The sequence below is a fragment of the Mesoplodon densirostris genome, chromosome 11 (genome assembly GCF_025265405.1).
Source record: "Mesoplodon densirostris isolate mMesDen1 chromosome 11, mMesDen1 primary haplotype, whole genome shotgun sequence".
Lineage (NCBI taxonomy): Eukaryota > Metazoa > Chordata > Mammalia > Artiodactyla > Ziphiidae > Mesoplodon > Mesoplodon densirostris.
In genome coordinates this window covers 50,080,989-50,106,692 of record NC_082671.1, presented here as the reverse complement: position 1 = coordinate 50,106,692, position 25,704 = coordinate 50,080,989, and the positions used below count along the sequence as shown (strand labels likewise).

At 38.9% G+C, this 25,704-nt stretch overlaps 1 protein-coding gene across 3 annotated transcripts in view; it reads left to right on the top strand.

Moving 5' to 3' along the window:
* Nucleotides 1-25,704, top strand: part of SPATS2 (spermatogenesis associated serine rich 2) — a 137,645-nt gene that overhangs the window by 54,029 nt on the left and 57,912 nt on the right. For 2 of the 3 annotated variants that reach the window (XM_060113609.1, XM_060113610.1), the window contains exon 2: nt 8,530-8,800. In XM_060113609.1, the coding sequence (XP_059969592.1) occupies nt 8,776-8,800 (25 nt within the window). In that variant the 5' untranslated portion in view covers nt 8,530-8,775. Of the gene's footprint in view, nt 1-4,965; nt 5,070-8,529; nt 8,801-25,704 lie in introns of those variants that run through there. The other variant, XM_060113611.1, reaches the window with a different exon arrangement.

Sequence of the window (25,704 nt, the reverse complement as noted above, 5' to 3'; positions counted from 1 at the left end):
AGATTGCTTTGGCTATTCGGGGTCTCTTGTGTTTCCATACAAATTGTGAAATTTTTTGTTCTAGTTCTGTGAAAAATGCCATTGGTAGTTTGATAGGGATTGCATTGAATCTGTAGATTGCTTTGGGCAGTAGAGTCATTTTCACAATGTTGATTCTTCCAATCCAAGAACATGGTACATCTCTCCATCTATTTGTATCATCTTTAATTTCTTTCATCAGTGTCTTATAATTTTCTGCATACAGGTCTTTTGTCTCCTTAGGTAGGTTTATTCCTAGATATTTTATTCTTTTTGTTGCAATGGTAAATGGGAGTGTTTCCTTGATTTCACTTTCAGATTTTTCATCATTAGTATATAGGAATGCCAGAGATTTCTGTGCATTAATTTTGTATCCTGCAACTTTACCAAATTCATTGATTAGCTCTAGTAGTTTTCTGGTAGCATCTTTAGGATTCTCTATGTATAGTATCATGTCATCTGCAAACAGTGACAGCTTTACTTCTTCTTTTCCCATTTGGATTCCTTTTATTTCCTTTTCTTCTCTGATTGCTGTGGCTAAAACTTCCAAAACTATGTTGAATAAGAGTGGTGAGAGTGGGCAACCTTGTCTTGTTCCTGATCTTAGTGGAAATGGTTTCAGTTTTTCACCATTGAGGACGATGCTGGCTGTGGGTTTGTCATATATGGCCTTTATTATGTTGAGGAAAGTTCCCTCTATGCCTACTTTCTGCAGGGTTTTTATCATAAATGGGTGTTGAATTTTGTCAAAAGCTTTCTCTGCATCTATTGAGATGATCATATGGTTTTTCTCCTTCAGTTTGTTAATATGGTGTATCACGTTGATTGATTTGCGTATATTGAAGAATCCTTGCATTCCTGGAATAAACCCCACTTGATCATGGTGTATGATCCTTTTAATGTGCTGTTGGATTCTGTTTGCTAGTATTTTGTTGAGGATTTTTGCATCTATGTTCATCAGTGATATTGGCCTGTAGTTTTCTTTCTTTGTGACATCCTTGTCTGGTTTTGGTATCAAGGTGATGGTGGCCTCATAGAATGAGTTTGGGAGTGTTCCTCCCTCTGCTATATTTTGGAAGAGTTTCAGAAGGATAGGTGTTAGCTCTTCTCTAAATGCTTGATAGAATTCCCCTGTGAAGCCATCTGGTCCTGGGCTTTTGTTTGTCGGAAGATTTTTTATCACAGTTTCAATTTCAGTGCTTGTGATTGGTCTATTCATATTTTCTATTTCTTCCTGATTCAGTCTTGGCAGGTTGTGCATTTCTAAGAATGTGTCCATTTCTTCCAGGTTGTCCATTTTATTGGCATAGAGTTGCTTATAGTAATCTCTCATGATCTTTTGTATTTCTGCAGTGTCAGTTGTTACTTCTCCTTTTTCATTTCTAATTCTATTGATTTGAGTCTTCTCCCTTTTTTTCTTGATGAGTCTGGCTAATGGTTTATCAATTTTGTTTATCTTCTCAAAGAACCAGCTTTTAGTTTTATTGATCTTTGCCATCGTTTCCTTCATTTCTTTTTCATTTATTTCTGATCTGATTTTTATGATTTCTTTCCTTCTGCTAGCTTTGGGATGTTTTTGTTCTTCTTTCTCTAATTGCTTTAGGTGCAAGGTTAGGTTGTTTATTCGAGATGTTTCCTGTTTCTTAAGGTGGGATTGTATTGCCATAAACTTCCCTCTTAGAACTGCTTTTGCTGCATCCCATAGGTTTTGGGTCGTCGTGTCTCCATTGTCATTTGTTTCTAGGTATTTTTTAATTTCCTCTTTGATTTCTTCAGTGATCACTTCGTTATTAAGTAGTGTATTGTTTAGCCTCCATGTGTTTGTATGTTTTACAGCTCTTTTCCTGTAATTGATATCTAGTCTCATAGCACTGTGGTCAGAAAAGATACTTGATACAATTTCAATTTTCTTAAATTTACCAAGCCTTGATTTGTGACCCAAGATATGATCTATCCTGGAGAATGTTCCATGAGCACTTGAGAAAAATGTGTATTCTGTTGTTTTTGGATGGAATGTCCTATAAATATCAATTAAGTCCATCTTGTTTAATGTATCATTTAAAGCTTGTGTTTCCTTATTTATTTTCATTTTGGATGACCTGTCCATTGGTGAAAGTGGGGTGTTAAAGTCCCCTACTATGATTGTGTTACTGTCGATTTCTCCTTTTATGGCTGTTAATATTTCCCTTATGTATTGGGGTGCTCCTATGTTTGGTGCATAAATATTTACAATTGTTATATCTTCTTCTTGGATCGATCCCTTGATCATTATGTAGTGTCCTTCTTTGTCTCTCCTAGTAGTCTTTATTTTAAAGTCTATTTTGTCTGATATGAGAATTGCTACTCCAGCTTTCTTTTGGTTTCCATTTGCATGGAATATCTTTTTCCATCCCCTTACTTTCAGTCTGTATGTGTCTCTAGGTGTGAAGTGGGTCTCTTGTAGACAGCATATATATGGGTCTTGTTTTTGTATCCATTCAGCCAGTCTGTGTCTTTTGGTGGGAGCATTTAGTCCATTTACATTTAAGGTAATTATTGATATGTATGTTCCTATTCCCATTTTCTTATTTGTTTTGGGTTCGTTATTGTAGTTCTTTTCCTTCTGTTGTGTTTCTTGCCTAGAGAAGTTCCTTTAGCATTTGTTGTAAAGCTGGTTTGGTGGTGCTGAATTCTCTCAGCTTTTGCTTGTCTGTAAACGTTTTAATTTCTCCATCAAATCTGAATGAGATCCTTGCTGGGTAGAGTAATCTTGGTTGCAGGTTTTTCTCCTTCATCACTTTAATTATGTCCTGCCACTCCCTTCTGGCTTGTAGAGTTTCTGCTGAGAGATCAGCTGTTATCCTGATGGGGATTCCCTTGTGTGTTATTTGTTGTTTTTGCCTTGCTGCTTTTTTTTTTTTTGCGGTATGCGGGCCTCTCACTGTTGTGGCCTCCCCCGTTGCGGAGCACAGGCTCCGGACGCGCAGGCTCAGCGGCCATGGCTCACGGGCCCAGCCGCTCCGCGGCATATGGGATCCTCCCAGACCGGGGCACGAACCCGTATCCCCTGCATCGGCAGGCGGACTCTCAACCACTTGCGCCACCAGGGAGGCCCCGCCTTGCTGCTTTTAATATGATTTCTTTGTGTTTAATTTTTGACAGTTTGATTAATATGTGTCTTGGTGTATTTCTCCTTGGATTTATTCTGTATGGGACTCTCTGTGCCTCCTGGACTTGATTAACTATTTCCTTTCCCATATTAGGGAAGTTTTCAACTATAATCTCTTCAAAAATTTTCTCAGTCCCTTTCTTTTTCTCTTCTTCTTCTGGAACCCCTATAATTCGAATGTTGGTGCGTTTAATGTTGTCCCAGAGGTCTCTGAGACTGTCCTCTGTTCTTTTCATTCCTTTTTCTTTATTTTGCTCTGCAGCAGTTATTTCCACTATTTTATCTTCCACCTCACTTATCCGTTCTTCTGCCTCAGTTATTCTGCTATTGATCCCATCTAGAGTATTTTTTATTTCATTTATTGTGTTTTTAATCGATGCTTGATTTATCTTTAGTTCCTCTAGGTCCTTGTTAACTGTTTCTTGCATTTTGTCTATTCTATTTCCAAGATTTTGGATCATCTTTACCATCATTATTCTGAATTCTTTTTCAGATAGACTGCCTATTACCTCTTCATTTGTTAGGTCTGGTGGGTTTTTATCTTGCTCCTTCTCCTGCTGTGTGTTTTTCTGTCTTCTCATTTTGCTTATGTTACTGTGTTTGGGGTCTCCTTTTTGCAGGCTGCAGGTTCGTAGTTCCCATTGTTTTTGGTGTCTGTCCCCAGTGGCTAAGGTTGGTTTAGTGGGTTGTGTAGGCTTCTTGGTGGAGGGGACTACTGCCTGTGTTCTGGTGGATGAGGCTGGATCTTGTCTTTCTGGTGGGCAGGTCCACGTCTGGTGGTGTGTTTTGGGGTGTCTGTGGACTTTTTATGATTTTAGGCCACCTCTCTGCTAATGGGTGGCGTTGTGTTCCTGTCTTGCTAGTTGTTTGGCATAGGGTGTCCAGCACTGTAGCTTGCTGGTCGTTGAGTGAAGCTGGGTGCTGGTGTTGAGATGGAGATCTCTGGAAGATTTTCGCCGTTTGATATTATGTGGAGCTGGGAGGTCTCTTGTGGACCAGTGTCCTGAAGTTGGCTCTCCCACCTCAGAGGCATAGCACTGACTCCTGGCTCCTCAATTTGGGATGATTTGTTGTCTATTCATGTATTCCACAGATGCAGGGTACATGAAGTTGATTGTGGAGCTTTAATCCGCTGCTTCTGAGGCTGCTGGGAGAGGTTTCCCTTTCTCTTCTTTGTTCTCACAGCTCCTGGGTCTCAGCTTTGGATTTGGCCCCGCCTCTGCGTGTAGGTCGCCGGAGGGCGTCTGTTCTTCGCTCAGACAGGACAGGGTTAAAGGAGCAGCCTTTTCGGGGGCTCTGGCTCACTCAGGCCCGGCGGGAGGGAGGGGCACGGAGTGCGGGGCGAGCCTGCAGCGGCAGAGGTCGGCGTGACGTTGCACCAGCCCGAGGCGCGCCGTGCGTTCTCTCAGGGAAGCCGCCCCTGGATCCCGGGACCCCGGCAGTGGCAGGCTGCACAGGCTCCCGGAAGGGCGGTGTGGACAGTGACCTGCGCTCGCACACAGGCTTCTTGGTGGCGGCAGCAGCAGCCCCTGCGTCCCACGCCCGTCTCTGGGCTCCGCGTTTTCAGCCGCGACTCGCGCCCGTCTCTGGAGCTCCTTTACGCGGCGCTCTTAATCCCCTCTCCTCGCGCACCAGGAAACCAAGAGGGAAGAAAAAGTCTCCTGCCTCTTCGGCAGCTCCAGAGTTTTCCCGGACTCCCTCCCGGCTAGCTGTGGCACATTAGCCCCCTTCAGGCTGAGTTCTCGCCGCCAGCCCCAGTCCTCTCGCTGCGCTCTGACCGAAGCCCGAGCCTCAGCTCCAGCGCCGCCCGCCCCGGCGGGGGAGCAGACAAGCCTCTCGGGCTGGTGAGTGCCGCTCGGCACCGTTCCTCTGTGCGGGAATCTCTCCGCTTTGCCCTACCCAGGTATGTGGGGAGTTTCTTGCCTTTTGGGAGGTCTGGGGTCTTCTGCCAGCGTTCAGTAGGTGTTCTGTAGGAGTTGTTCTACGTGTAGCTGTATTTTTGGTGTATCTGTGGGGAGGAAGGTGATCTCCGCGTCTTACTCTTCTGCCATCTTACCCGGAAGTGTAACTAATCTCATTCTATTTATTCTTAATCATTCTTTCATTTATTTCCTAGCTCTTATTTTATGGTATCTAAATTCTTTTTTTTAAATTAATTAATTTATTTTTTTTAAAGATTCAGTGGTTTTTTATAAATTTATTTATTTATTTATTTTTGGCTGTGCTGGGTCTTCGCCTCTGTGCAAGGGCTCTCTCTAGTTGTGGCAAGCAGGGGCCACTCTTCATCGCGGTGTGTGTGCGCGGGCCTTTCACTGTCGCGGCCTCTCTTGTTGAGGAGCACAGGCTCCAGACGCGCAGGCTCAGTAGTTGTGGCTCATGGGCCTAGTTGCTCCACGGCATGTGGGATCTTCCCAGACCAGGGCTCGAACCTGTGTCCCCTGCATTAGCAGGCAGATTCTCAACCACTGCGCCACCAGGGAAGCCCTATTTGTTTTATTTATTTGTTTTTTTGGCTGCGTTGGGTCTTCATTGCTGTGCATGGGCTTTCTCTAGCTGCTGTGAGGGGGGACTACTCTTTGTTGTGGTGCGAGGGCTTCTCATTGCGGTGGCTTCTCTTGTTGTGGCACACGGGCTGTAGGCGTGTGGGTTTCAGCAGTTGTGGCGTGAGGACTCAGTAGTTGTGGCTCACAGGCTCTAGAGCTCAGGCTCAGTAGTTGTGGCACATGAACTTAGTTGCTCCGTGGCATGTGGGATCTTCCTGGACCAGGGCTTGAACCCATGTCCCCAGCATTGCCAGGCAGATTCTTAACAACTGCACCACCAGGGAAGCCCTGTATCTAAATTCTTATTTGAAGTATTCAAATAAGTGTTCAAGGGAGAATCTGCTTTTGGTTTTGTGGGATTAGATTGTTTTCCAGGTTGGGTTCTTCATCTGCTGCGTAGTAATTTCTTCTCTCTCATTGTCTTTCTCTTTTGTTATTGGAGATTTGGTAGTTGCTGTGTCATTTTTATTGATCTTCTTTATGTTTTATGTGGAACAGTTCTGTTTATAACCTTTTGTTTGACAGAGATCGTTGAAATATCCTTGGTATGTTTCCCACCTAATTTGAGACCTATCCCCACCCAATCTTGCTTATCAGCTATGGTTAGTGGTTGATTGTTGCTTTCATCCTCTTTTCAAGCTAAGGGCATGAAGATAGAGAAGAGCTTGCCATTGAAGAGTTTAATCATTTTTGGTGATTTGAATTCTGTTCTTTTTCCTAAAATCTCATAAAATGTTTTCTATCAGGCCTACTTTATCCAGTGGTAAATTCCATGTATTAACATAAGCTTTGGCAGGTTCTCCCAATGTGGCTTAATGCCCTGGAAGATGACAAACCCCAGAGGTTCAGCCTCCTTTTCCTGAGATCCCATAGTGGTTTATAGAGTTTTTTTTTCCCCCCACACTGTGCGGCTTGTGGGATCTCAATTCCCCGACCAATAATTGAACCCAGGCCCATGGCAGTGAAAGTGCGGAGTCCTAACAACTGGACCACCAGGGAATTCCCTAAGAGGCTCTTACTCTTGATGGATTTTTTTTTTTAAACTTACCCATGACTACCCCTTTCATTCTCCTCCTTCCACATTGGAAAGTATTTCATATAAGGTCACTCTCATTTCCTTCTTGGGTTGCATTTTTTTAAATGTTTATCCTATCAGGTGTCCAGGTATAAGAGTTCTATGATCCTCCTCATGCTTTCTTTACCCAGAAATCTTGGACATGTATTTTTTTTTTTAATTTCTTTATTATTTAGCTGCGTTGGGTCTTCGTTGCTGCACACAGGCTTTCTCTAGTTGCAGCAAGCGGGGGCTACTCTTGGTTGTGGTGCGTGGGCTTCTCACTGCAGTGGCTTCTCTTGTTGCGGAGCACGGGCTCTAGGCACACGGGCTTCAGTAGTTGTGGCACGTGGGCTCAGTAGTTGTGGTTCGTGGGCTCTAGAGCGCAGGCTCCGTAGTGTGGCGCGTGGACTTAGTTGCTCCGCAGCATGTGGCATCTTCCCAGACCAGGGCTCGAACCCGTGTCCCCTGCATTGGCAGGCGGATTCTTAACCACTGCACCACCAGGGAAGTCCCTGGACATGTTTTTTTTTTTTTTTTCGGTATGTGGGCCTCTCACTGTTGTGGCCTCTCCCGTTGCGGAGCACAGGCTCCGGACGCGCAGGCTCAGCGCCATGGCTCACGGGCCCAGCCGCTCCACGGCATATGGGATCCTCCCAGACCGGGGCACGAACCCGTATCCCCTGCATCGGCAGGCGGACTCTCAACCACTGCGCCACCAGGGAGGCCCTTTTTTTTTTTTTTAATATATTTTTTTAATTTAACAAATTTAATCAGTTATACATATACATATGTTCCCATATCCCCTCCCTTTTGTGTCTCCCTCCCGCCCTCCCTATCCCACCCCTCCAGGCGGTCACAAAACACCGAGCTGATCTCCCTGTGCTATGCGGCTGCTTCCCACTAGCTATCTACCTTACATTTGGTAGTGTATATATGTCCATGCCGCTTTTTCGCTTTGTCACAGCTTACCCTTCCCCCTCCCCATATCCTCAAGTCCATTCTCTAGTAGATCTGTGTCTTTATTCCTATCATACCCCTATGTTCTTCATGACATTTTTTTTCTTAAATTCCATATATATGTGTCAGCATACAGTATTTGTCTTTCTCTTTCTGACTTACTTCACTCTGTATGACAGATTCTAGGTCCATCTACCTGTTACGTTCTTTTTTATGGACACTTAGGTTGGGGATAAGATTTTGAGTTAGATACAAGCTAAGAAGAATAAGAAAACATGCTTTCTGAACTAAGAAGATGGTTTGATTCTAAGATTAAAGTTTCTTAAAGGGCAAAATATTGCTTTTTTTTTAAGGTTTATAGTGATTTCTAATTTTTTGAGAAACTTTTTTTTTTAATGAAGTATAGTTGATTTAAAATGTGTTAATTAAAATATTGCTTTTTATAACTATATTCTTTCTAGAGTACTTTCTTTTAATAACTAGTTTCATTTAGAAAAAGTATAAAATAGGGCTTCCCTGGTGGCGCAGTGGTTGAGAGTCCGCCTGCCGATGCAGGGGACGCGGGTTCGTGCCCCGGTCTGGGAAGATCCCACATGCCGCGGAGTGGCTGGGCCCGTGAGCCATGGCTGCTGAGTCTGCACGTCCGGAGCCTGTGCTCCACAACGGGAGAGGCCACAACAGTGAGAGGCCCGCGTAATGCCAAAAAAAAGAAAAAGTATAAAATAAAGCCTGTGGATATCTCTTAGAAATTTTGTACAACTGTTACTGTTATAGTGAATATGTGTGTGTGTGTGTTTTCCCCCCAGAATCTCCCTGGAAAAAGAGACATGAATGTCTGCAATGAGATTTCCTGACAAGAAGTTGGTACAAGAGAAGAAAAGGAGATCGACAGCTAGTGAACAGAATTTCGAATAACCAGGATTTTTATATTTGTCACCTCCAACTACAGCCTTCTGTTGCCTGTTTTTAAATCAGAGATCACTACAATCAGAACCAAGACGAGGCAAAAGGATACTTTTCTTCTGTATTTTTTGAGATTAAAAAACCCTGAAATGTCTAGGAAACAAAACCAGAAGGGTAAGATTCCATGTGGGCATAAATTGTTAAAAGCATAGTTGTGGAGTATTGTTCACCATTTCTATCTGTACATAGTTTTGAGTGTTTTGAGTGATGTTATGCTTTTCCTCACCTAGTGCAATACTACTGATAGTTATAACTTATCTTTCTGTCATGACTGCAATTAATTTTAGAAGAGTATGGAACACTCACAGCTTTATCTGTTGTGCCTTTAACTACCTAAGGATTTGTGGATATTAGATTATAGCTTTTTGTGTTACTAGTTTGGGAATTAATTCATATAACAATTGCTTTCTACTCTTATAAACTTATTAATATGCTTTTAAGAAAGCCAAATGCATCTTGAAAGTGCACTTTTTGGAGAGTGAACATATGTTATAAGGGGTAGGAGATAACTTACTACAGGATATTCTATATCCTGTGAGTTGATGTTTCTTCGGAGGCAGGAAATGAAGCAAGAGTAAATGCTTCTAGTCATCGATTCCTTCTTTAGCTTTCCTTCTGGGATTATGACTCTAGCTTTTTGTATAAAGTAAAATATAAGTTGCAAAGAGTCAAGAAATATCAAGAGTAGTTATAAGGAGGAAGGGACAACAAAGACTATGAAGTCACTTTTTCAGCTTTCCAAGAATAGCTGCGAAAATGTAAAGGGGCAAATAGCACTAGAACTGTCACACATAACTGGAATATGTTTGTTAAAAGAATGACCATAGCTATCCTGGATTTTTTTCCGCTCACTCAATTTAATTTTCAATTTAAAGTTAATGTTCTTTAATTCAAAACAAAGCTGTAGACCCAGGTCTCACGTTAAATATGAAGGAAATGCTTAAAAAAAATTTTTTTAATTGAGTATAGTTTATTTACAATGTTGTGTTAGTGTCAAGTGTACAGCAGAGTGATTCAGGTATATACAGACACACACACACACACACATGCATACCTACTGTTCTTTTCCATTAGGTTATTATAAGATATTGCGTATAGTTCCCTGTGCTATAATTAGGTCCTGTTGTTTACCTGTTTCATAGGTATAGTAGTGTATATCTGTTAATCCCAAACTCCTAATTTATCTCTCCCCACCACTATCCCCTTTGGTAACCATAAGTTAGTTTTCTACGTATATGAGTCTATTTATGTTTTGTAAATAAGTTCATTGTATCATTTTTTTAGATTCTACATATAAGTGATATCATACGCTATTTGTCTTTCTCTGACTTAACTTCACTTAGTATGATAATCTCTAGGTCCATCCATGTTGCTGCAAATGACATTATTTCATTCTTTTTTTAATGGCTGAGTAGTATTCCATTTGTGTGTGTGTGTGTGTGTGTGTGTGTGTGTGTGTGTGTGTGACATCTTTTTTATCCATTCATCAGTTGATGGACATTTAGGTTGAAGGAAGTGCTTTTAAACTTAATTTTGACTGGCCAAATCAAAAATCTCATTATAAGAAAACAATATACCACAGCTCCTTGTGGTTTTGAAAGCTGTAGTTTCGTTGTATAGAAAACCTGTATAAAGAAAATCTGAGACCTAAGGAATGGTTAGATTACTAAAGAAGCTGAACTCTTCTGTGGAGTGAGATTTATCAACTGAAAAGTTTTTAAAATTTCATCTAAAAAGTTTAACATTTAATTTTTCCTTAAAAAGTTAACTTCAGATTGCTTTGACCTTTTAAAAACTGTAGTCTTTGTTTATTTCATGCCTGTGTTGTTCCAGAGCTATAAAAAAAGTATCATTGCTTTCTATAACTGCTATCCAGTTGCTGTAAAATGAATATAAATTTTAGATCACATCATAGGCATTAAGTGCTAACAAATTTCGATTGAATGTAGCCCAGATTTACACTTAGTTGAAACAAAAGAAAGCTTATATGTTGTTAGGACGTTCTCTGAAACAAATATATACATATATATAACTGATATTTGAACCCCCCAAAATACAAAATATTTATAAAATTCTATCTCATTTAATTCATTTATATATTTAAAATTTCATAGTTTTGGGTTTTATTAGTCCAAATAATTATACTGACTATCAGCTTAGTTAAAATACATTAAAAATATAGATACTATGGTAGTTTCTGTTCTCTAGTGACAACTCATTTACTAAGTGTCATTTTGTAATGAGTTATGTTTTTATTCTACAGTAGACCATGTTTCCATAGTTTCCTATATCAGTAATACTGGTAAATTTCTTATTTAATGAAATATTTAGTGGAGTTAAACTTGTATGCCTTAAATTAAGGTCAATTTCAGCTGCAGCTATTGATTGCTCCAAGCCTTTTAGCCAACACTTAGCAGAAGTCAGATCAGTGCTTCTCAAAGTATGATCTGTGGACTAGAGAAATATTTTAAAATGGAGACTGTTTAGAAACTTTTTTTTATATGGACTATTTTTAAAGTCTTTATTGAATTTATTGCAATATTGCTTCTGTTTTATGTTTTGTTTATTTGGCCGCGAGGCATGTGGGATCTTAGCTCCCCTTCCAGGGATTGAACCAGCACCCCCTGTATTGGAAGGTGAAGTCCCAACCACTGGACCCCCCAGGGAAGTCCCTAGAAACTCTTTTATAGTGATTTGACAGTGCCGTAACATCCAAACCCTTTCAAAACAGTTTTATTGAGGTATAATTTAAATACTATAAAATTCATCAGTTATAAATGGACAATGTTATTATTTTTAGTAAAAAAAAAATTTTGGCCTTGCCATGAGGCTTACAGGATGTTAGTTCCCCAACCAGGGATTGAACCCAGGCCCTCAGCAGTGAAAGCACTGAGTCCTAACCACTGGACTGCCAGGGAATATCCTGTTTTTAGTAAATTTATACAGTTGTGCAACCATCACCACAATACTATTTTAAAACACCTTCCTCACCCCCAAAAGTTTACTCTTACCTGTTTACAATCAATTCCTGCTTTCAACCCTAGGCAAACACTGATCTACTTTCTGTGTCTTTAGCTTTGCCTTTTCTAGAGATTTCATATAAACAGATTAATACAATATGGTTTTGTGTCTGGTTTCTTTCACTCAGTGCAATGTTTTTGAGGTTCCTTAATGTTTTTTAATGTATCAGTAGCTTGCCCCTTTTTACTGCTGAGTAGCGTTAAGGCATAAAAAGGAAAAACCCTGTTTCTTTTTACACTCTGCTACTCATGATGTTTGTGTGACCAGAAGTGTGGATGTTCTTCCCACATTGACCAATTCTCTGATACCAGCTGGGTGTCCCTACAATCCAATTCAATTCTGACACTGTCTACTTGGAGTTAGCGTTAGATCCCACAGGTTAAGGGCTCAGTCCCTCAAGACTGCTCCCACTTCAGACACCAGTCACGAGTAGTGGATTCCCAAGTTATCCACCCCTCTGTCCAACTTGGCTACAAACGGGTGGTTTCCACGACTCCCTCCTCAGGTTCAGTAATTTGCTATAATGCTCACAGAACTCAGGGAAACACTTAGTACTTTTACTGGTTTATATACATAAAAGAGAATGTGATAAAGAATACAGATGAACAGCCAGATGAAGAGGTATATAGGGTGAGGTATGGAAGGGTCCCCAGTGCAGGAGATTCTGTCTCCATGAAGTTGAGGTGTACTACCCTCCTAGCACATGGATGGGTTCACTAACCTGGAAGCTCTCTGAACCCCATACTTCAGAGATTTTTTTCAAGGTTTTATCACATAAATGTGATTGAGTTTTATTAACTCATCTCTAACTCCTCTCTTTTCCCTTACCCAACGGATGGGGGTGGGGTTGAAAGTTCCAAGCCTTAATTATGGCTTGATCTTTCTGGTGACCATGCCCCCATCCTGAAGCTGTCCAGGAACCCACCAAGTTGCTTCATTAGAACTAAAGACACTCCTATCACGCAGGAAATTTCAAGGTATTTATGATCTCTTAGGAACTGGAGTCAAATACCAAATATTAGAACAAAAGATGCTCCTAGCACCTTTATTGCTTAGGGAGTTACAAAGGTTTTAGAAGTACTTAGCCAGGAACTGGGGATGAAGACCAAAATATTTATTTCTTATTATACTACAATATCACAGGTTATATCACATTTTGTTTATCCATTTACCAGTTGATTATTCATTTGGATTATTTCCAGTCTTGACTATTATGAATAATTATAAATTAAGAACATTTGCTTACAAGTCTTTGTGTGGACATGTTTTTGTTTCTCTTGGAGAAATACCTAGGAGCAGAATTGGTTAATTTTCAAAGAAATTGCCATGCCAGACTGTTTTCCAAAGTGGCTGACCATTTTATAATCCCACCAGCAATAGATGTTGGTTTTGGATGCTTCATATCCGTGCCAACACTTGGTATGGTGTCTTTTTTATTATAGCTATTTTACTAGGTGTGTACTGATATTTCATTGTGGTTTTGATTTGTACTTCCTTAATGACTAATAATGTTGACTATTTCTTCATGTGATTATTAGCCATTTGTATATCTTTTTGGATGAAATGTCTATTTAAATTCTTTATTCATTTTTACAAACTGGGTTGTAGGTCTTCTCCCCCACCACAATTTTTTTAATTGAGGTATAGTTGATTTATAATATTATATAAATTTCAGGTGTACAACATAGTGATTCACAATTTTTAAAGGTTATACTCCATTTACAGTTGTAAGAACTTTTTATTCTGAATACAAGTCCATTATCAGGTACATGATTTGCAAATATATTTATATATTTTCCCAGTCTGTGATTTGTTTTTTCATTTTCTTAATGGTGTCTTCCCACCGCTCCCCCCCCCGCCCCCCCGCACCCACACCCGCACCATGCGGCTTGTGGGATCTTAGTTTCCCGACGAGGGATCGAACCCGGTCCCTTGGCAGTGAAAGTGCAGAGTTCTAACTACTGGACTGCCAGGGAATTCCCAATGGTGTCTTTTTAAAAGTGAAAGTTTTTAATTTTGATAAAATCCAGTTTATCTTTTCTTAAAGTATAGTAAAAAAAAAAAAAGTATAGTATAATAAGTAAGGTGTAGAGTAAATCCTCCAACCTTTTTTCCCCCAAAGCTTTATTGGCTATCCTGGTTTCTTTATGTTTCCTTAGACATTTAGAATCAGCTTGTCAATTCACACAAAAATATCTGCTTGGAATCTGATAGAGATTGCATTAATCAATAGATCAATTTGTGGAGAATTGTTATCTTAACAATAGTGAGTCTTTCAATTCATGAATGTAGCATATCTCTACATTTATTTAGATCTACTTTCTGTCCGTAATGGTTTATAGATTTAAGCGAACAGACCTTGCAGTTCCTTTGTTGAGTTTATTCCTAAGTAATTTATTCTTTTTTGTATTTTTTATTTTGGTTGCACCAGGTCTTAGTTGCATCAGGTAGGCTCCTTAGTTGCAGCTCACCAGCTCCTTAGTTGTGGCACGTGAACTCTTAGTTGAGGCATGCATATGGGATCTAGTTCCCTGACCAGGGCTTGAACCCGCATCCCCTGAATTGGAAGTCGGATTCTTAACCACTGTGTCACCAGGGAAGTCCCAGTAATTTATTCTTTTTGATGCTGTTGTGAGGGAGACATTTGATTTTTGTTGTTGTTAAACTCACTTATTAGTTCAAGTAGCTTTTAGTAGATAACTTAGATTTTCAATGTATAATGCTATGTCCTCTGTGAATAAAGTTCGTTTTCCTCCTCTCTTCCATTCTAGATGACTGTAATTTCTTTTTTCTTGCCTTTTGCATGGGCTTGAACTTCCAGTACATTGTTGCAAAGAAGTGTGAGGGCAGGCATCTTTGCCTTGTTCTCACTCTTGAGGGGAAGCATTTAGTCTTTTACCATTAAGTAGGATGTTACCTGTAAGTTTTTCCTAGATGCCCTTTATCCGTTTGAAGATGTTCCTCTCTTCTTATCTTGCACCTTGCTGAGTTTTTACGTGAATGGGTACTGGGATTTTGTCAGATGTTTTTTATGTATCTATTTCAGTGGTTCTCAAACAGGGATGATTTGCCACCTAGGGGATATTTGGCAATGTCTGGAGACATTTTTAGTGGTCACAGCTTGGGGCTAGGGTTCTATTGGCATCTAGTGGATTTAGGTCCAGGATGCTGTAAACATTCTGCACTGCACAGGACATCTCCACACAACAAAGATGTGCTTGGCTTTATTTAAAGTGTCAATACTGCTGAAGTTGAGAAACTCTGATCTATTGTTATGATCATGTGTTTTTGTCCTTTATTTATATAGAGCATTATATTAATTAATTTTCATATGTTAAACCAATTCTGCATTCCTGGTATGAATCCCACTTGGTCATAGTATGTATCTTTTTTTATGTTACTGGTTTCTGTTTGCTAATACTTTGTCATAGATTTCTACACCTGTATTCATGAGAGATATTGGTCTGTAGTTTTCCATTCTTGTGATGTGTTTGTCTAGTATATGATTCATTCTGGAGAATATGCCATGTGTGCTTTAAAAGAATGTGTATTGATTTGTTGTTGGGTGGAGTGTTCTATCTATGTCAGTTAGGTTGGGTGATCATGATGTTCAAGTCATCTATATCCTTACTAATTTTCTGTTTAGTTGTCTGTCATTTACTAAGAGAAAAGTATAGAAGTCTTCAGCTGTAATTGTTGAATTGTGTATTGTTCCTTTCTATTCTGTCAGTTTTTAATTCACATATTTTAGGACTCTATTAAGTGTATATAGATTAATAATTGTTATATTCTGCTGATGTATTGGTTTTCTTATCATTACAAAATGTTCTTTTTTATCTCTAGTAATATCTTTAAACTTTTAGTTTTTCTGCTAGTAATATAGCTGTTCCAGCTCTCTTACAGTTACTGTTTGCAGGGAATATATTTTTCATCCTTTTACTTTCAATCTGTTTGTGTCTTGGAGTCTAAACAGTGTCTCTTGTAGGCACCATATAGTAAGATCTTGCTTTTTATCTTGTCTAACAACTCTACCTTTTGATTATTTAGTCCTTCACATTTAAATTATTTATCAGTATGATTGGGTTTATGCCTGCCATCTGTTGTTTTCTATATGTCTCATTTTTATTCCTTTGTTACTCCTTTATTTCCTTCTTTTGTGTTAAACATATTTTTTAGTGTGTTTTAATTCCTCTGATTTTTTTTGGCTGCGTTGGGTCTTCATTGCTGCACGCAGGCTTTCTCTAGTTGCAGCGAGCAGGGGCTACTCTTTGTTGTGGTGCGCAGGCTCATCATTGCAGAGGCTTCTCTTGTTGCGGAGCATGGGCTGTCAGTGCGTGGGTTTCAGTAGTTGCAGCACACAGGCTCAGTAGTTGTGGCCCTCAAGCTCAATAGTTGTGGCTCACAGGCTCTAGCGCACAGGCTCAGTAGTTGTGGCACACGGGCTTAGTTGCTCTGCGGCATGTGGGTTCTTCCCGGACCAGGGATTGAACCCATGTCCCTTGCGTTGGCAGGCAGATTCTTAACCACTGTACCACCAGGGAAGTCCCTCCTCTGATTTTTTTTAAAGCTATCTTAAAAATAGTTATTTTATTAGTGATTGCTCTAGGTTGCAATATGCACCTTTAACTTACCACAAGCTACTTCAGGCTAATACTGACTTAATTCTGGTAAAATACAGTAACTTTGTTCTAGTATAGCCTCATTGCCTCTCCTGTTTCGTTTTGTTGTTTTATTCTTCTTTTTACAGGGTAATGTTATTTTATTTTGTTTTAAATTTTTATTGGAGTATAGTTGATTTACAATGTTAGTTTCAGGTATACAGCAAAGTGAATCAGTTATACATATACATATACACTCTTTTTTTTTTAAGAGATGTTACTCTTAATCTGAAAATAGTACTTCAAGACCAGTAAGAAGTACACGAATCATCTATTTAAAAAATGGATAATATATTTAAAAAAGCAGTTCTCAGAAGATGAAAAGCAAATCATAAATAAACATATAACAAGCTAGTCAACCTCTTTTATACTCACAATAAGAAACTGCTTAGCCCATGGGCTTTGCAAATGTTAAATGATGTAACCCAGAATTTGAGAGGATGTGAAGAAACAGGCTGTCTTTACTGGCTAGACTGTGAATTGGTTACATCAGAAGAGTAGAAGCTTTCCATGATCCTGAAAAGAGGTTTTTTAAAAAATTAATCCTTCCCTACCAGATGAGGTAGGGGATCCTTCCCTATTCTACTGAATAATATATAAGCCCTAGTTTGTTGTCCAAACATTTGTTTGTTTCTTATTTTTTAAAAAATGCAGTAAAATAAATATGAGTTTCAAACAAGCCTGGGGAACTGGCTTCAAAACACATGCAAAGCCGTGCAAGAATCACAGCAACATTTATAATCAGTTGTTGCAGACATTAAAACAAAAGCTGAGGCAAGACTTATCCTCAGAGGGCTGGAACCCAAGCCAGGCTCGTCACTTGTGACTTCCACCTTGGCCTGAGTGAAGATGTAGACACGTTGAGAATGAACAGAGTATTTTCAGTCAGAAAGACCTGAATTGGGGACCCATTTCCCTCTTAATGGGAAATAATAATAGTTTCTTTTTTAAAAATTAATTAATTAATTAATTTGGTTGCACCGGGTCTTAGTTGCGGCAGGCATGCTCCTTAGTTGTGGTTCCAGGGCTCCTTAGTTGCAGCTCGCTGGCTCCTTTAGTTGCAGCACGTGGGCTCCTTAGTTGCGGCAGGTGTAATAGTTTCTATTTCATAGCAGTGTTTGAAGTTCAAGAGATGACAGTGTACAGAAATAAGATATGCATATGTTATTTGTTTAGATATCATCTCATGAATAATACTATTTAACACAAAATATTTGGAGACACAGTTCTAAGGGTTTATGTATATTACCTTGTTTAATTCCTCACAAAAATACCCTCTAACATAGTTACTTTTCTTATCTCTATTCTACAAATGAGGAAACTGAGGCACAGGGATATTAAATTATTTCCCCAATGCCTCAGAGCTACTAAGGACCAAATCTGGAATTTGGTGCCAGACTGGGATTTGGTATCCTTAAACAGTCTTCTATATTGCTTCACTTGCCAGGCTTACAATAATAGCTTCATAACCAGCTTAGCAAACTGCAGTTTCTCCTTCTGTTTTGTACTATTATTTTCACATATATTATATCTATGTATGATATAACTATATATGATAATTATAACAATATCATGTTATTTATTGTTTTAAACAATTTTATACTTTTGGGAGAAATTTGGAGAAGAAAAGAGAAAAATATATATACATAGTCTCTTTTTTTTTAAATTAATTAATTAATTTATTTATTTATTTTTGCCTGTATTGGGTCTTCATTGCAGCGTGCGGGCTTTCTCTAGTTGCGGCGAGCGGGGGATACTCTTTGTTGCGGTGCGCAGACTTCTCATTGTGGTGGCTTCTCTTGTTGTGGAGCATGGGCTCTAGGCACGGGGGCTTCAGTAGTTGAGGCACACGGGCTCAGTAGTTGTGGCTCGCGGGCTTAGTCTCTCCACGGCATGTGGAATCTTCCCAGACCAGGGCTCGGACCCGTGTCCCCTGCATTGGCAGGTGGATTCTTGACCACTGCACCACCAGGGAAGTCCCCATAGTCTCTTATATTTCCCCAAATATTTACCATTTTGAGTACCCTTAATTCCTTCCTCTGGACTTGAGTTCCTGTCTGGTTTTATTTCCTTTCAGCCTGAAGAATTTCCTCTAGTTTTTCTTGTAGGGCAGATCTGACAGGAATGGATTCTTTTAGCCTTTTAAAAACTCTGGAATGTTTGTATTTTAACCTTCATCTTTGAAGGATAGTTTTGCTGGATATAGACTTCTTTGACATTTTTTTTTCTTTTAGCACTTAGAATATGCCATTCCACTGAATATGTCATATTATTCTTTGTGATGAGTCATTTTTCTACTGTTGCTGTTAAGATTTTCTCCTTGTCTTTAACAGTTTGACTGTGATACAGCTTGGTATGGCCCTTTTGGGAATTTCATCAAATGTTGGCCATAATTTCATCAAAAAAATTTTTTTTCTGCTCCTTTCACTCTCTCCTCTCCTGCTAGGGATCCTGTTATATGTATAGTGGTAAGCTTGGTGTTATCCCACAGGTGATTGAGGCTCTGTTCATTTCTCTTGGTTTTTTTTCTACTTTTCAGATTGTTTAATTTCTGTTGATTTCTTTTTTTTTTTTTTTTTTTTTTGCGGTACACAGGCCTCTCACTGTTGTGGCCTCTCCCATCACAGAGCACAGGCTCCGGACGCGCAGGCCCAGCAGCCATGGCTCACAGGCCCAGCCGCTCTGTGGCATGTGGGATCCTCCCGGACCGGGGCACGAACCCGCGTCCCCTGCATTGGCAGGTGGACTCCCAACCACTGTGCCACCAGGGAAGCCCATCTGTTGATTTCTTTGAAACTTCACTGATTCTTCTGCCATCTCAGATCTGCTATTAGGTCTATGTAGTAAGCTTTTCATTTGGGTATTGTATTTTCAGTTAGACTTTTTAGCTCCTTTTCATAGTTTCTATTTCTCTATTGAGATTCTCTATTTGCTGAGTTGGTATGACCATTTTCCTTTAATTCTTTGAATATATTTATATTAACTGTTTTGAAGTCTTTGTTAAGTGCACCAACTGAACCCTCTCAGAATAAGTTTCTATTGACAGGTGTTTGGGTTTTTTCCTGTATATGAGTGAATCTTTCTTTTCTTAACGCTTTTTTAAAAAGTGGATAGTTTAGATAATATATTGTGTTAACTCTGGATTGGTATTAATTTTCTGAGGGTATTTAAAGAATTAGTCTGGACTTAAAACTGAAGAATCTACCTCCTCCATGTGTACAGCCACTAGTATATCTGCACATTTTTAAATTCTAATTTTTATTTTTTAGCTTTTTTTTTTTAGGGGTTGTCCCTGTGTCTGCAGTGTTTAGTGCTCAGCCATTGATTTGGACCAAGGCTGTGCTCAAACATCTCAAACCTATAGACTCTTATCCTCCGCTGATTGATCTATGTGGGTTGGGGAGCACATTCAAAATTCAGACAGTTCTCAATTTTGACTTTTACTTTCCACTGGTCTCCCCTGTACATGTACAAAGTTTCTCATTTAGTTAGGGATGTGTAGAAAGTTTATCTAGCTTTTCTTTTTTCTGTTTTTTTTTTTTTTTGGCTGCACCATGTGGCTTGCAGGATATCAGGTCCCCAGTCGGGGATGGAACCTGGGCCCTCTGCAGTGAAAGCATGGAATCCTAACCACTGGACCGCCAGGGAATTCCCTATCTAGCTTTTCTATGGCTCTTTCATTTCCAGGATTTCCCTGTTAAATTTCCTATTTGGGGCTTCCCTGGTGGCACAGTGGTTGAGAGTCCGCCTGCCGATGCAGGGGACTCAGGTTCGTGACCCGGTCCGGGAAGATCCCACATGCCACGGAGCGGCTGGGCCCATGAGCCATGGCCGCTGAGCCTGCGCGTCCGGAGCCTGTGCTCCGCAACGGGAGAGGCCACAAAAGTGAGAGGGCCGCGTACCGAAAAAAAAAAAAAAAATTCCTGTTTGTTTACCACTCAGCCAACCAAGACTCCAGCTTCAGAGTAGCAAAGCAGCAAGTTTTTCTATTCATTTCCTACTGAGTTCTTCACTTGAGCTGATGGAGCTATGAGGTTTTGCCCTCCTCTCCAGATCAAAGTAGCTTTCTTTGGCAGTAAAGCTGCTGATTTTCATGGTTTGCCCTGCCCTGATAAAGCTATTGTTCCCCAGGGAGCTGGGAATAGGAGAATGGGAGCAGTCCTAGGCAAAAAGGGTAGACTCCACTGTTTTGACATAAGGCCCTAGCAGGTTCTCAGTAATTCGTTGTGTGCCTTTGGTTGATTTCCATAGCCCTGAAATGGTTGTTTTTGGCAGTTTTGTTCAGTTTAATACTTGCATTTTAAGGAGAGGACTTGCTGAACCCCTCATGCCATCCTAGCCCTTCAGCCCAGTTTTATTGTATTTTATAAAAGCATTGGTCATCAAAGGATTAGAAATTAAAACAACTAGTTCTTTACCATAGATTGTTTGACTAGCACTGAGTTAAGTAGTGGCAACAGAGAGTGGGTCTTTAGACCTTAAATAGTCTACTGGTTCATGTGGCTTACTAGTTAACTAGGTAAAAAATGTTCCTGCCAGAAATCTCCTGTGGGCCTTACCCTTGGTTTATGTATACTGTTTGTTGGACACCTAAATTTCGAAAATCACGAGATAAACAAAAGAACCTGTGAGTAGAACCTAAGGCAAATATTTGAGAACCTATCAGGTTTATAATGTGAATTTATAGTGGAATAGATATACATAACTTTTTACATTTTCTTGACTGATCTCTGAATCCAGCACTGCATTATAGAAAGCCAACTCTAGGGGTAACCCAAGGTTGGGAATATAGGCTTAGTTGTGATTCCCACAGGTTACTAGTGTATCTTATATTATTCCTAATTGGCCTTTAGAGACTAGAGAAGGGTGAGACCAAACGTTGTAATTTTTAAAATATTTTAAGAGTACTGATTTTGTCAGATAATTTTGTCTCTCAAACTTAGCCATGTATCAGAATCATCCTGGATATGGAAAAAAAAATTCTGAATCACTCTTTCTGGGGGTGGTATATTAGACTCTTTTTAACAGTCAGGTTTGCTAATACTGTTCTAGACATAAAAGCTGCTTGCCTATCAGTGTCTAACTATATCAGTTTACACTGATAAGAGCAAATTCATAAGTGTTTTTTTGTCGACATCATCTTGCATTTAAATTTGGTTCTCTCTCTTCCTCTTTTCTCCTTTGTAAAACTATTCAGCTATAAAATACCTCCACATTTGATATTTAAGCCTCCGAAACACTACAACAGCTCACTCAAATTTCGTAGTTGATCATGAATGACCATTTTTTTATCCTGTGGTACCATGCTATCACTTAATTCCTTTGGTACTTTTTGTCTTATACAGAGCTACCTATGTGTTTCTCTCTTCCCCTCCCCTCCTCAACTTTTTTTACCTTGTAAAACTGAAATTCTGTACCCACTGAACTGTAACTCCCTATTCTCCCTTCCCCCAGCCCCTGACAGCCACCATCCTACTTTCTGTCTCTGTGAATTTGACTGCTGTTGATAACTCATATAAGTGGCAGTCCCTTGGGTGAAGCAAAGAGAATAGAGCAGCTGAGAAGCTGAATGCTGACAAATCCTGGAGCCAAGTGGACTGCAGTTGATATAGAAGGCCTTCTGGGGTGTGAGGGGGCACTTGTGACCCCGTTTGCTCTGGGATAAGTTTGAGGTAATGTAGGTGCCTTGGTACAAGTAAACAAATTCTCTCTGGACGAAGGTAACCTCACAAATTACTTTTACCATAAATTTTAAAAATAGAGTGTTTAGTACACAATAAAAAATAATTAGAAACATGAGGCAATGAAATAATAACAATATGGAACAAGAAACAATAGAAATAGAAATGATACACAGGAGACCCAAATATTGGAATTATCCAAAACAGACTTAAAATAACTATTCTTAAAAGGTTCAAGGAAATAAAGACAACTTGGAGAAATTCAACAGAGAACTGGAAATATTGAAAATCCTACAATCTTGCAAGGATCACATGAACTAAGTTCTCAACAGAAACAATAGAAGCCAGAAGACAGTGGAATGATATCTTTAAAGGGCTGAGTAAAAATAGCTGCCAGTCTACAGTTCTATACACATCATCTACAGTAAAAATATCCTTCTGGAATAAAAAGGAAATAAATGGTTTGAACAACAACAGAACACCAAAAATGAACCAAAATAGAAATCATCACTATCAGAACCCCATTGAAAAAAGTGCTAAAGATATTCTGAATACAGAAGAAAGACTACCCAGTTGGAAGGTTGGAGATGCAAGAAGGCGTGAACAGCAATGAAAACCACAAATTTGTGGGCAAATCTAAATGAATATTGATTGTGTAAAACAATAAGAATGTTTTGTTAAGATTTAAAAATATATAAAGAATAATACAAAATTGATGGCCCATAAGTTTGGAGGGGCATAAGCTTTCTTGCTTTGTCAATGAAGACGGTAAAGCTACCAACTAATATTAGAATTTTCAAGTCAATAATAGATGTTATAATCTCCAGGGAAACTATTAAATTGAAAGCATAGTTACTACATGCTACAACACAGATGTACTTTGAAGATATTATGCTAAGTGAAATAAGCCCATCACAAAAATATAAATACTGTCTGATTCCTGTATGAGGTATCTAGATTAGTAAAATTCAGAAAAACAGAAAGAATAATGGTGGTTGCCAGGGACTGGGGGATATGGGGTGTTGTTGAATAGATAACAGAGTTTTAACTTTGCAAGATGAAAAAATTCTGGAGATTGGTTGCACAACAATGTGAATGCACTTAACACTACTGAACCATACATTTAGAAATGGTTAAGATGGTAAATTTTATGTTATGCTTTTTTTTTTTTGCCACAATAAGAAAAAAATAGTGACTAAGCAAAAGAAAACTGTTCTGGATATGGATGTATTAATATCAACCAAAGTAGACTTTAAGGCAGAAAAGCATGATTAGGGATAAAGGAGGAGCAGTTCATAATGATAAAGGATTTAATTTAACAGAAAAATTAATTCTAATAACAGCTTTAAAACAAAAATTGACAGAATTTAAAGAACTATACAAATTCACAGTCATAGTGCATTCTTTTTGAAAAAATAAATTTTCCTCTGAATTTTGCAACTCTATCCTAAAATGACTATTCCTCATATTAGACAATTATAAGGATACATAAAATATTTTTTTAAAAAGTAAAAAAATAAAATAAATTTTCAAAAATTTATTTATTTATTGGCTGCATTGGCTCTTTGTTGCTGAGTGTGGGCTTTTCTCTAGTTGTGGTGAGTGAGGGCTGCTCTTCGTTACGGTGTGCGGGCTTCTCATTGTGGTGGCTTCTCTTGTTGTGGAGCACGGCCTTTAGGTGCACGGGCTTCAGTAGTTGCAGCACACGGGTTCGGTAGTTGTGGCTCGCGGGTTCTAGGGCGCGCGGGCTTCAGTAGTTGTGGTGCGTGGGCTCAGTAGTTGTGGTTCGCCGGCTGTAGAGCACAGGCTCACTAGTTGTGGTGCACGGGCTTAGCTGTTGCACGGCATGTGGGATCTTCCTGGACCAGGGATCAAACCCGTGTCCCCTGTATTGGCAGGCAGATTCTTAACCACTGTGCCACCAGGGAAGTCCCAGTCATAGTACATTCTTAACACAGATCCCTTAGTAACTGATAAAACAAGCAAATGAGGGATTAATAAGGATATAAAAGATTTGAATCATATGATTAGCAAATGTAATTTGCTAATATTTAATTGCCATATTTAGAACAGTACCTCCAACAACTGTTTGTTTATTACTTTCTTTTCCAGTGCATCTAGAACATTTTCAAAAATTAACCATATACTGGGTCATAAAGCAAGCTGCCACCGTTTTTAGATAGTTAAAATAATACAGGTTGTTATGCACACAGTGCATTTAAGCTAGTTATCCAAAAGATAATTAGAAAGTCTCCAAATGTTTGAGTATTAAGAAATATTTCTAAATAACAGTTGGATCAAAAAAAGAAATCAAAATAGAAATTAGTATTTTAAACAGAAAAATAACAAATTTATATATAAAAATTTGTAGGATACAGCTAAAACCATGCTTAGAGAGAATTTTTTTTCAGCTTTAAGTGTCCAGGCATATCTCGTTTTACTGCACTTTGCTTTATTGCATTTCACAGATACTACGTTTTTTATAAATTTAAGGTTTATGTCAACCCTGTATTGTCAGATGATGGTTCATAAAGTATTTTTTAAATTAAGGTATGTACATTGATTTTTTTAGACATAATTAGACATAAATGTGCATAGACTACTGCACACTTAACAGACTACAGCATAGTGTAAACATAACTTTTATATGCAGTGAGAAACCAAAAAATTTGTGTGACTCACTTTATTGCAATATTCACTTTATTGCAGTGATCTGGAACTGAGCCTGCAATATCTCTGAGGTATGCCTGAAAATAGTCTGCAAATCAGTGAGCTAAGTGTCCATCTTAGGAAGTTAGGAAAAGAAAAACAAGTCATCAAAAATGTAGATGAAAGGAAATAAGATGATCCATGAATAATAGAGTTCTAATATTTATGATAGTTCTTTTTCTTGCTTTATTGTAGTTGCTAGGTCTGCCAGTTGACTAGGAGTAGTGAAGCAAGAAAGTTAACTATGTGAGAGGATGCATGTGTTAATTATCTTGATCTTGGTAATCATTCCACAGTGTATAAGCATATCAGATCATCACACTGTACACTTTAAATATATACAGTTATATTTGTCAGTTATTCCTCAGTAAAGTTGGGAAGAATAAAGCAGTAATGAAGCAAGCATCTTGTCTTGTCTTCTGGTCTCAGAGGAAAAGCTCTCTCAGCATTTCACCCTGTGTTGATGTTTGCTGTGGGATTTTTGTAGATACCATACATGGAAAGTCCAAAAGAATCTAAACTACTAGAATTAGTGATTTTAACAATGTTGCTGAATATAAGATCATTTTACAAAAAGCAGTCACACCTATTTATATCAGCAATAAGTAGTTAGAAAATGAAATATAGAAATAGATGCCATTTACAACTGTACCAAAAGTATAAAGTAGAAAGAAATTTAATGAAAAATGTGTAAGAACACTATCAGAAAATGATAAAGCATTATTGAAAGAAATGAAAGGACATTTAGATAGAAGGATATACCATATTCATGGATTGGAAGACTCAACATCTTGAAGAAAACAGTCCTCCAAAATGGATTTATAGATTTAATGCAATTCCCATTAAAAAAAAACACACATTTTTTTCCTGTAGCTTGACAAAGTGATTCTGAATGTATATAACAATGCAGAGTGCCAAGAATAGCCAAAGAATTCTTGATGGTCAGAGA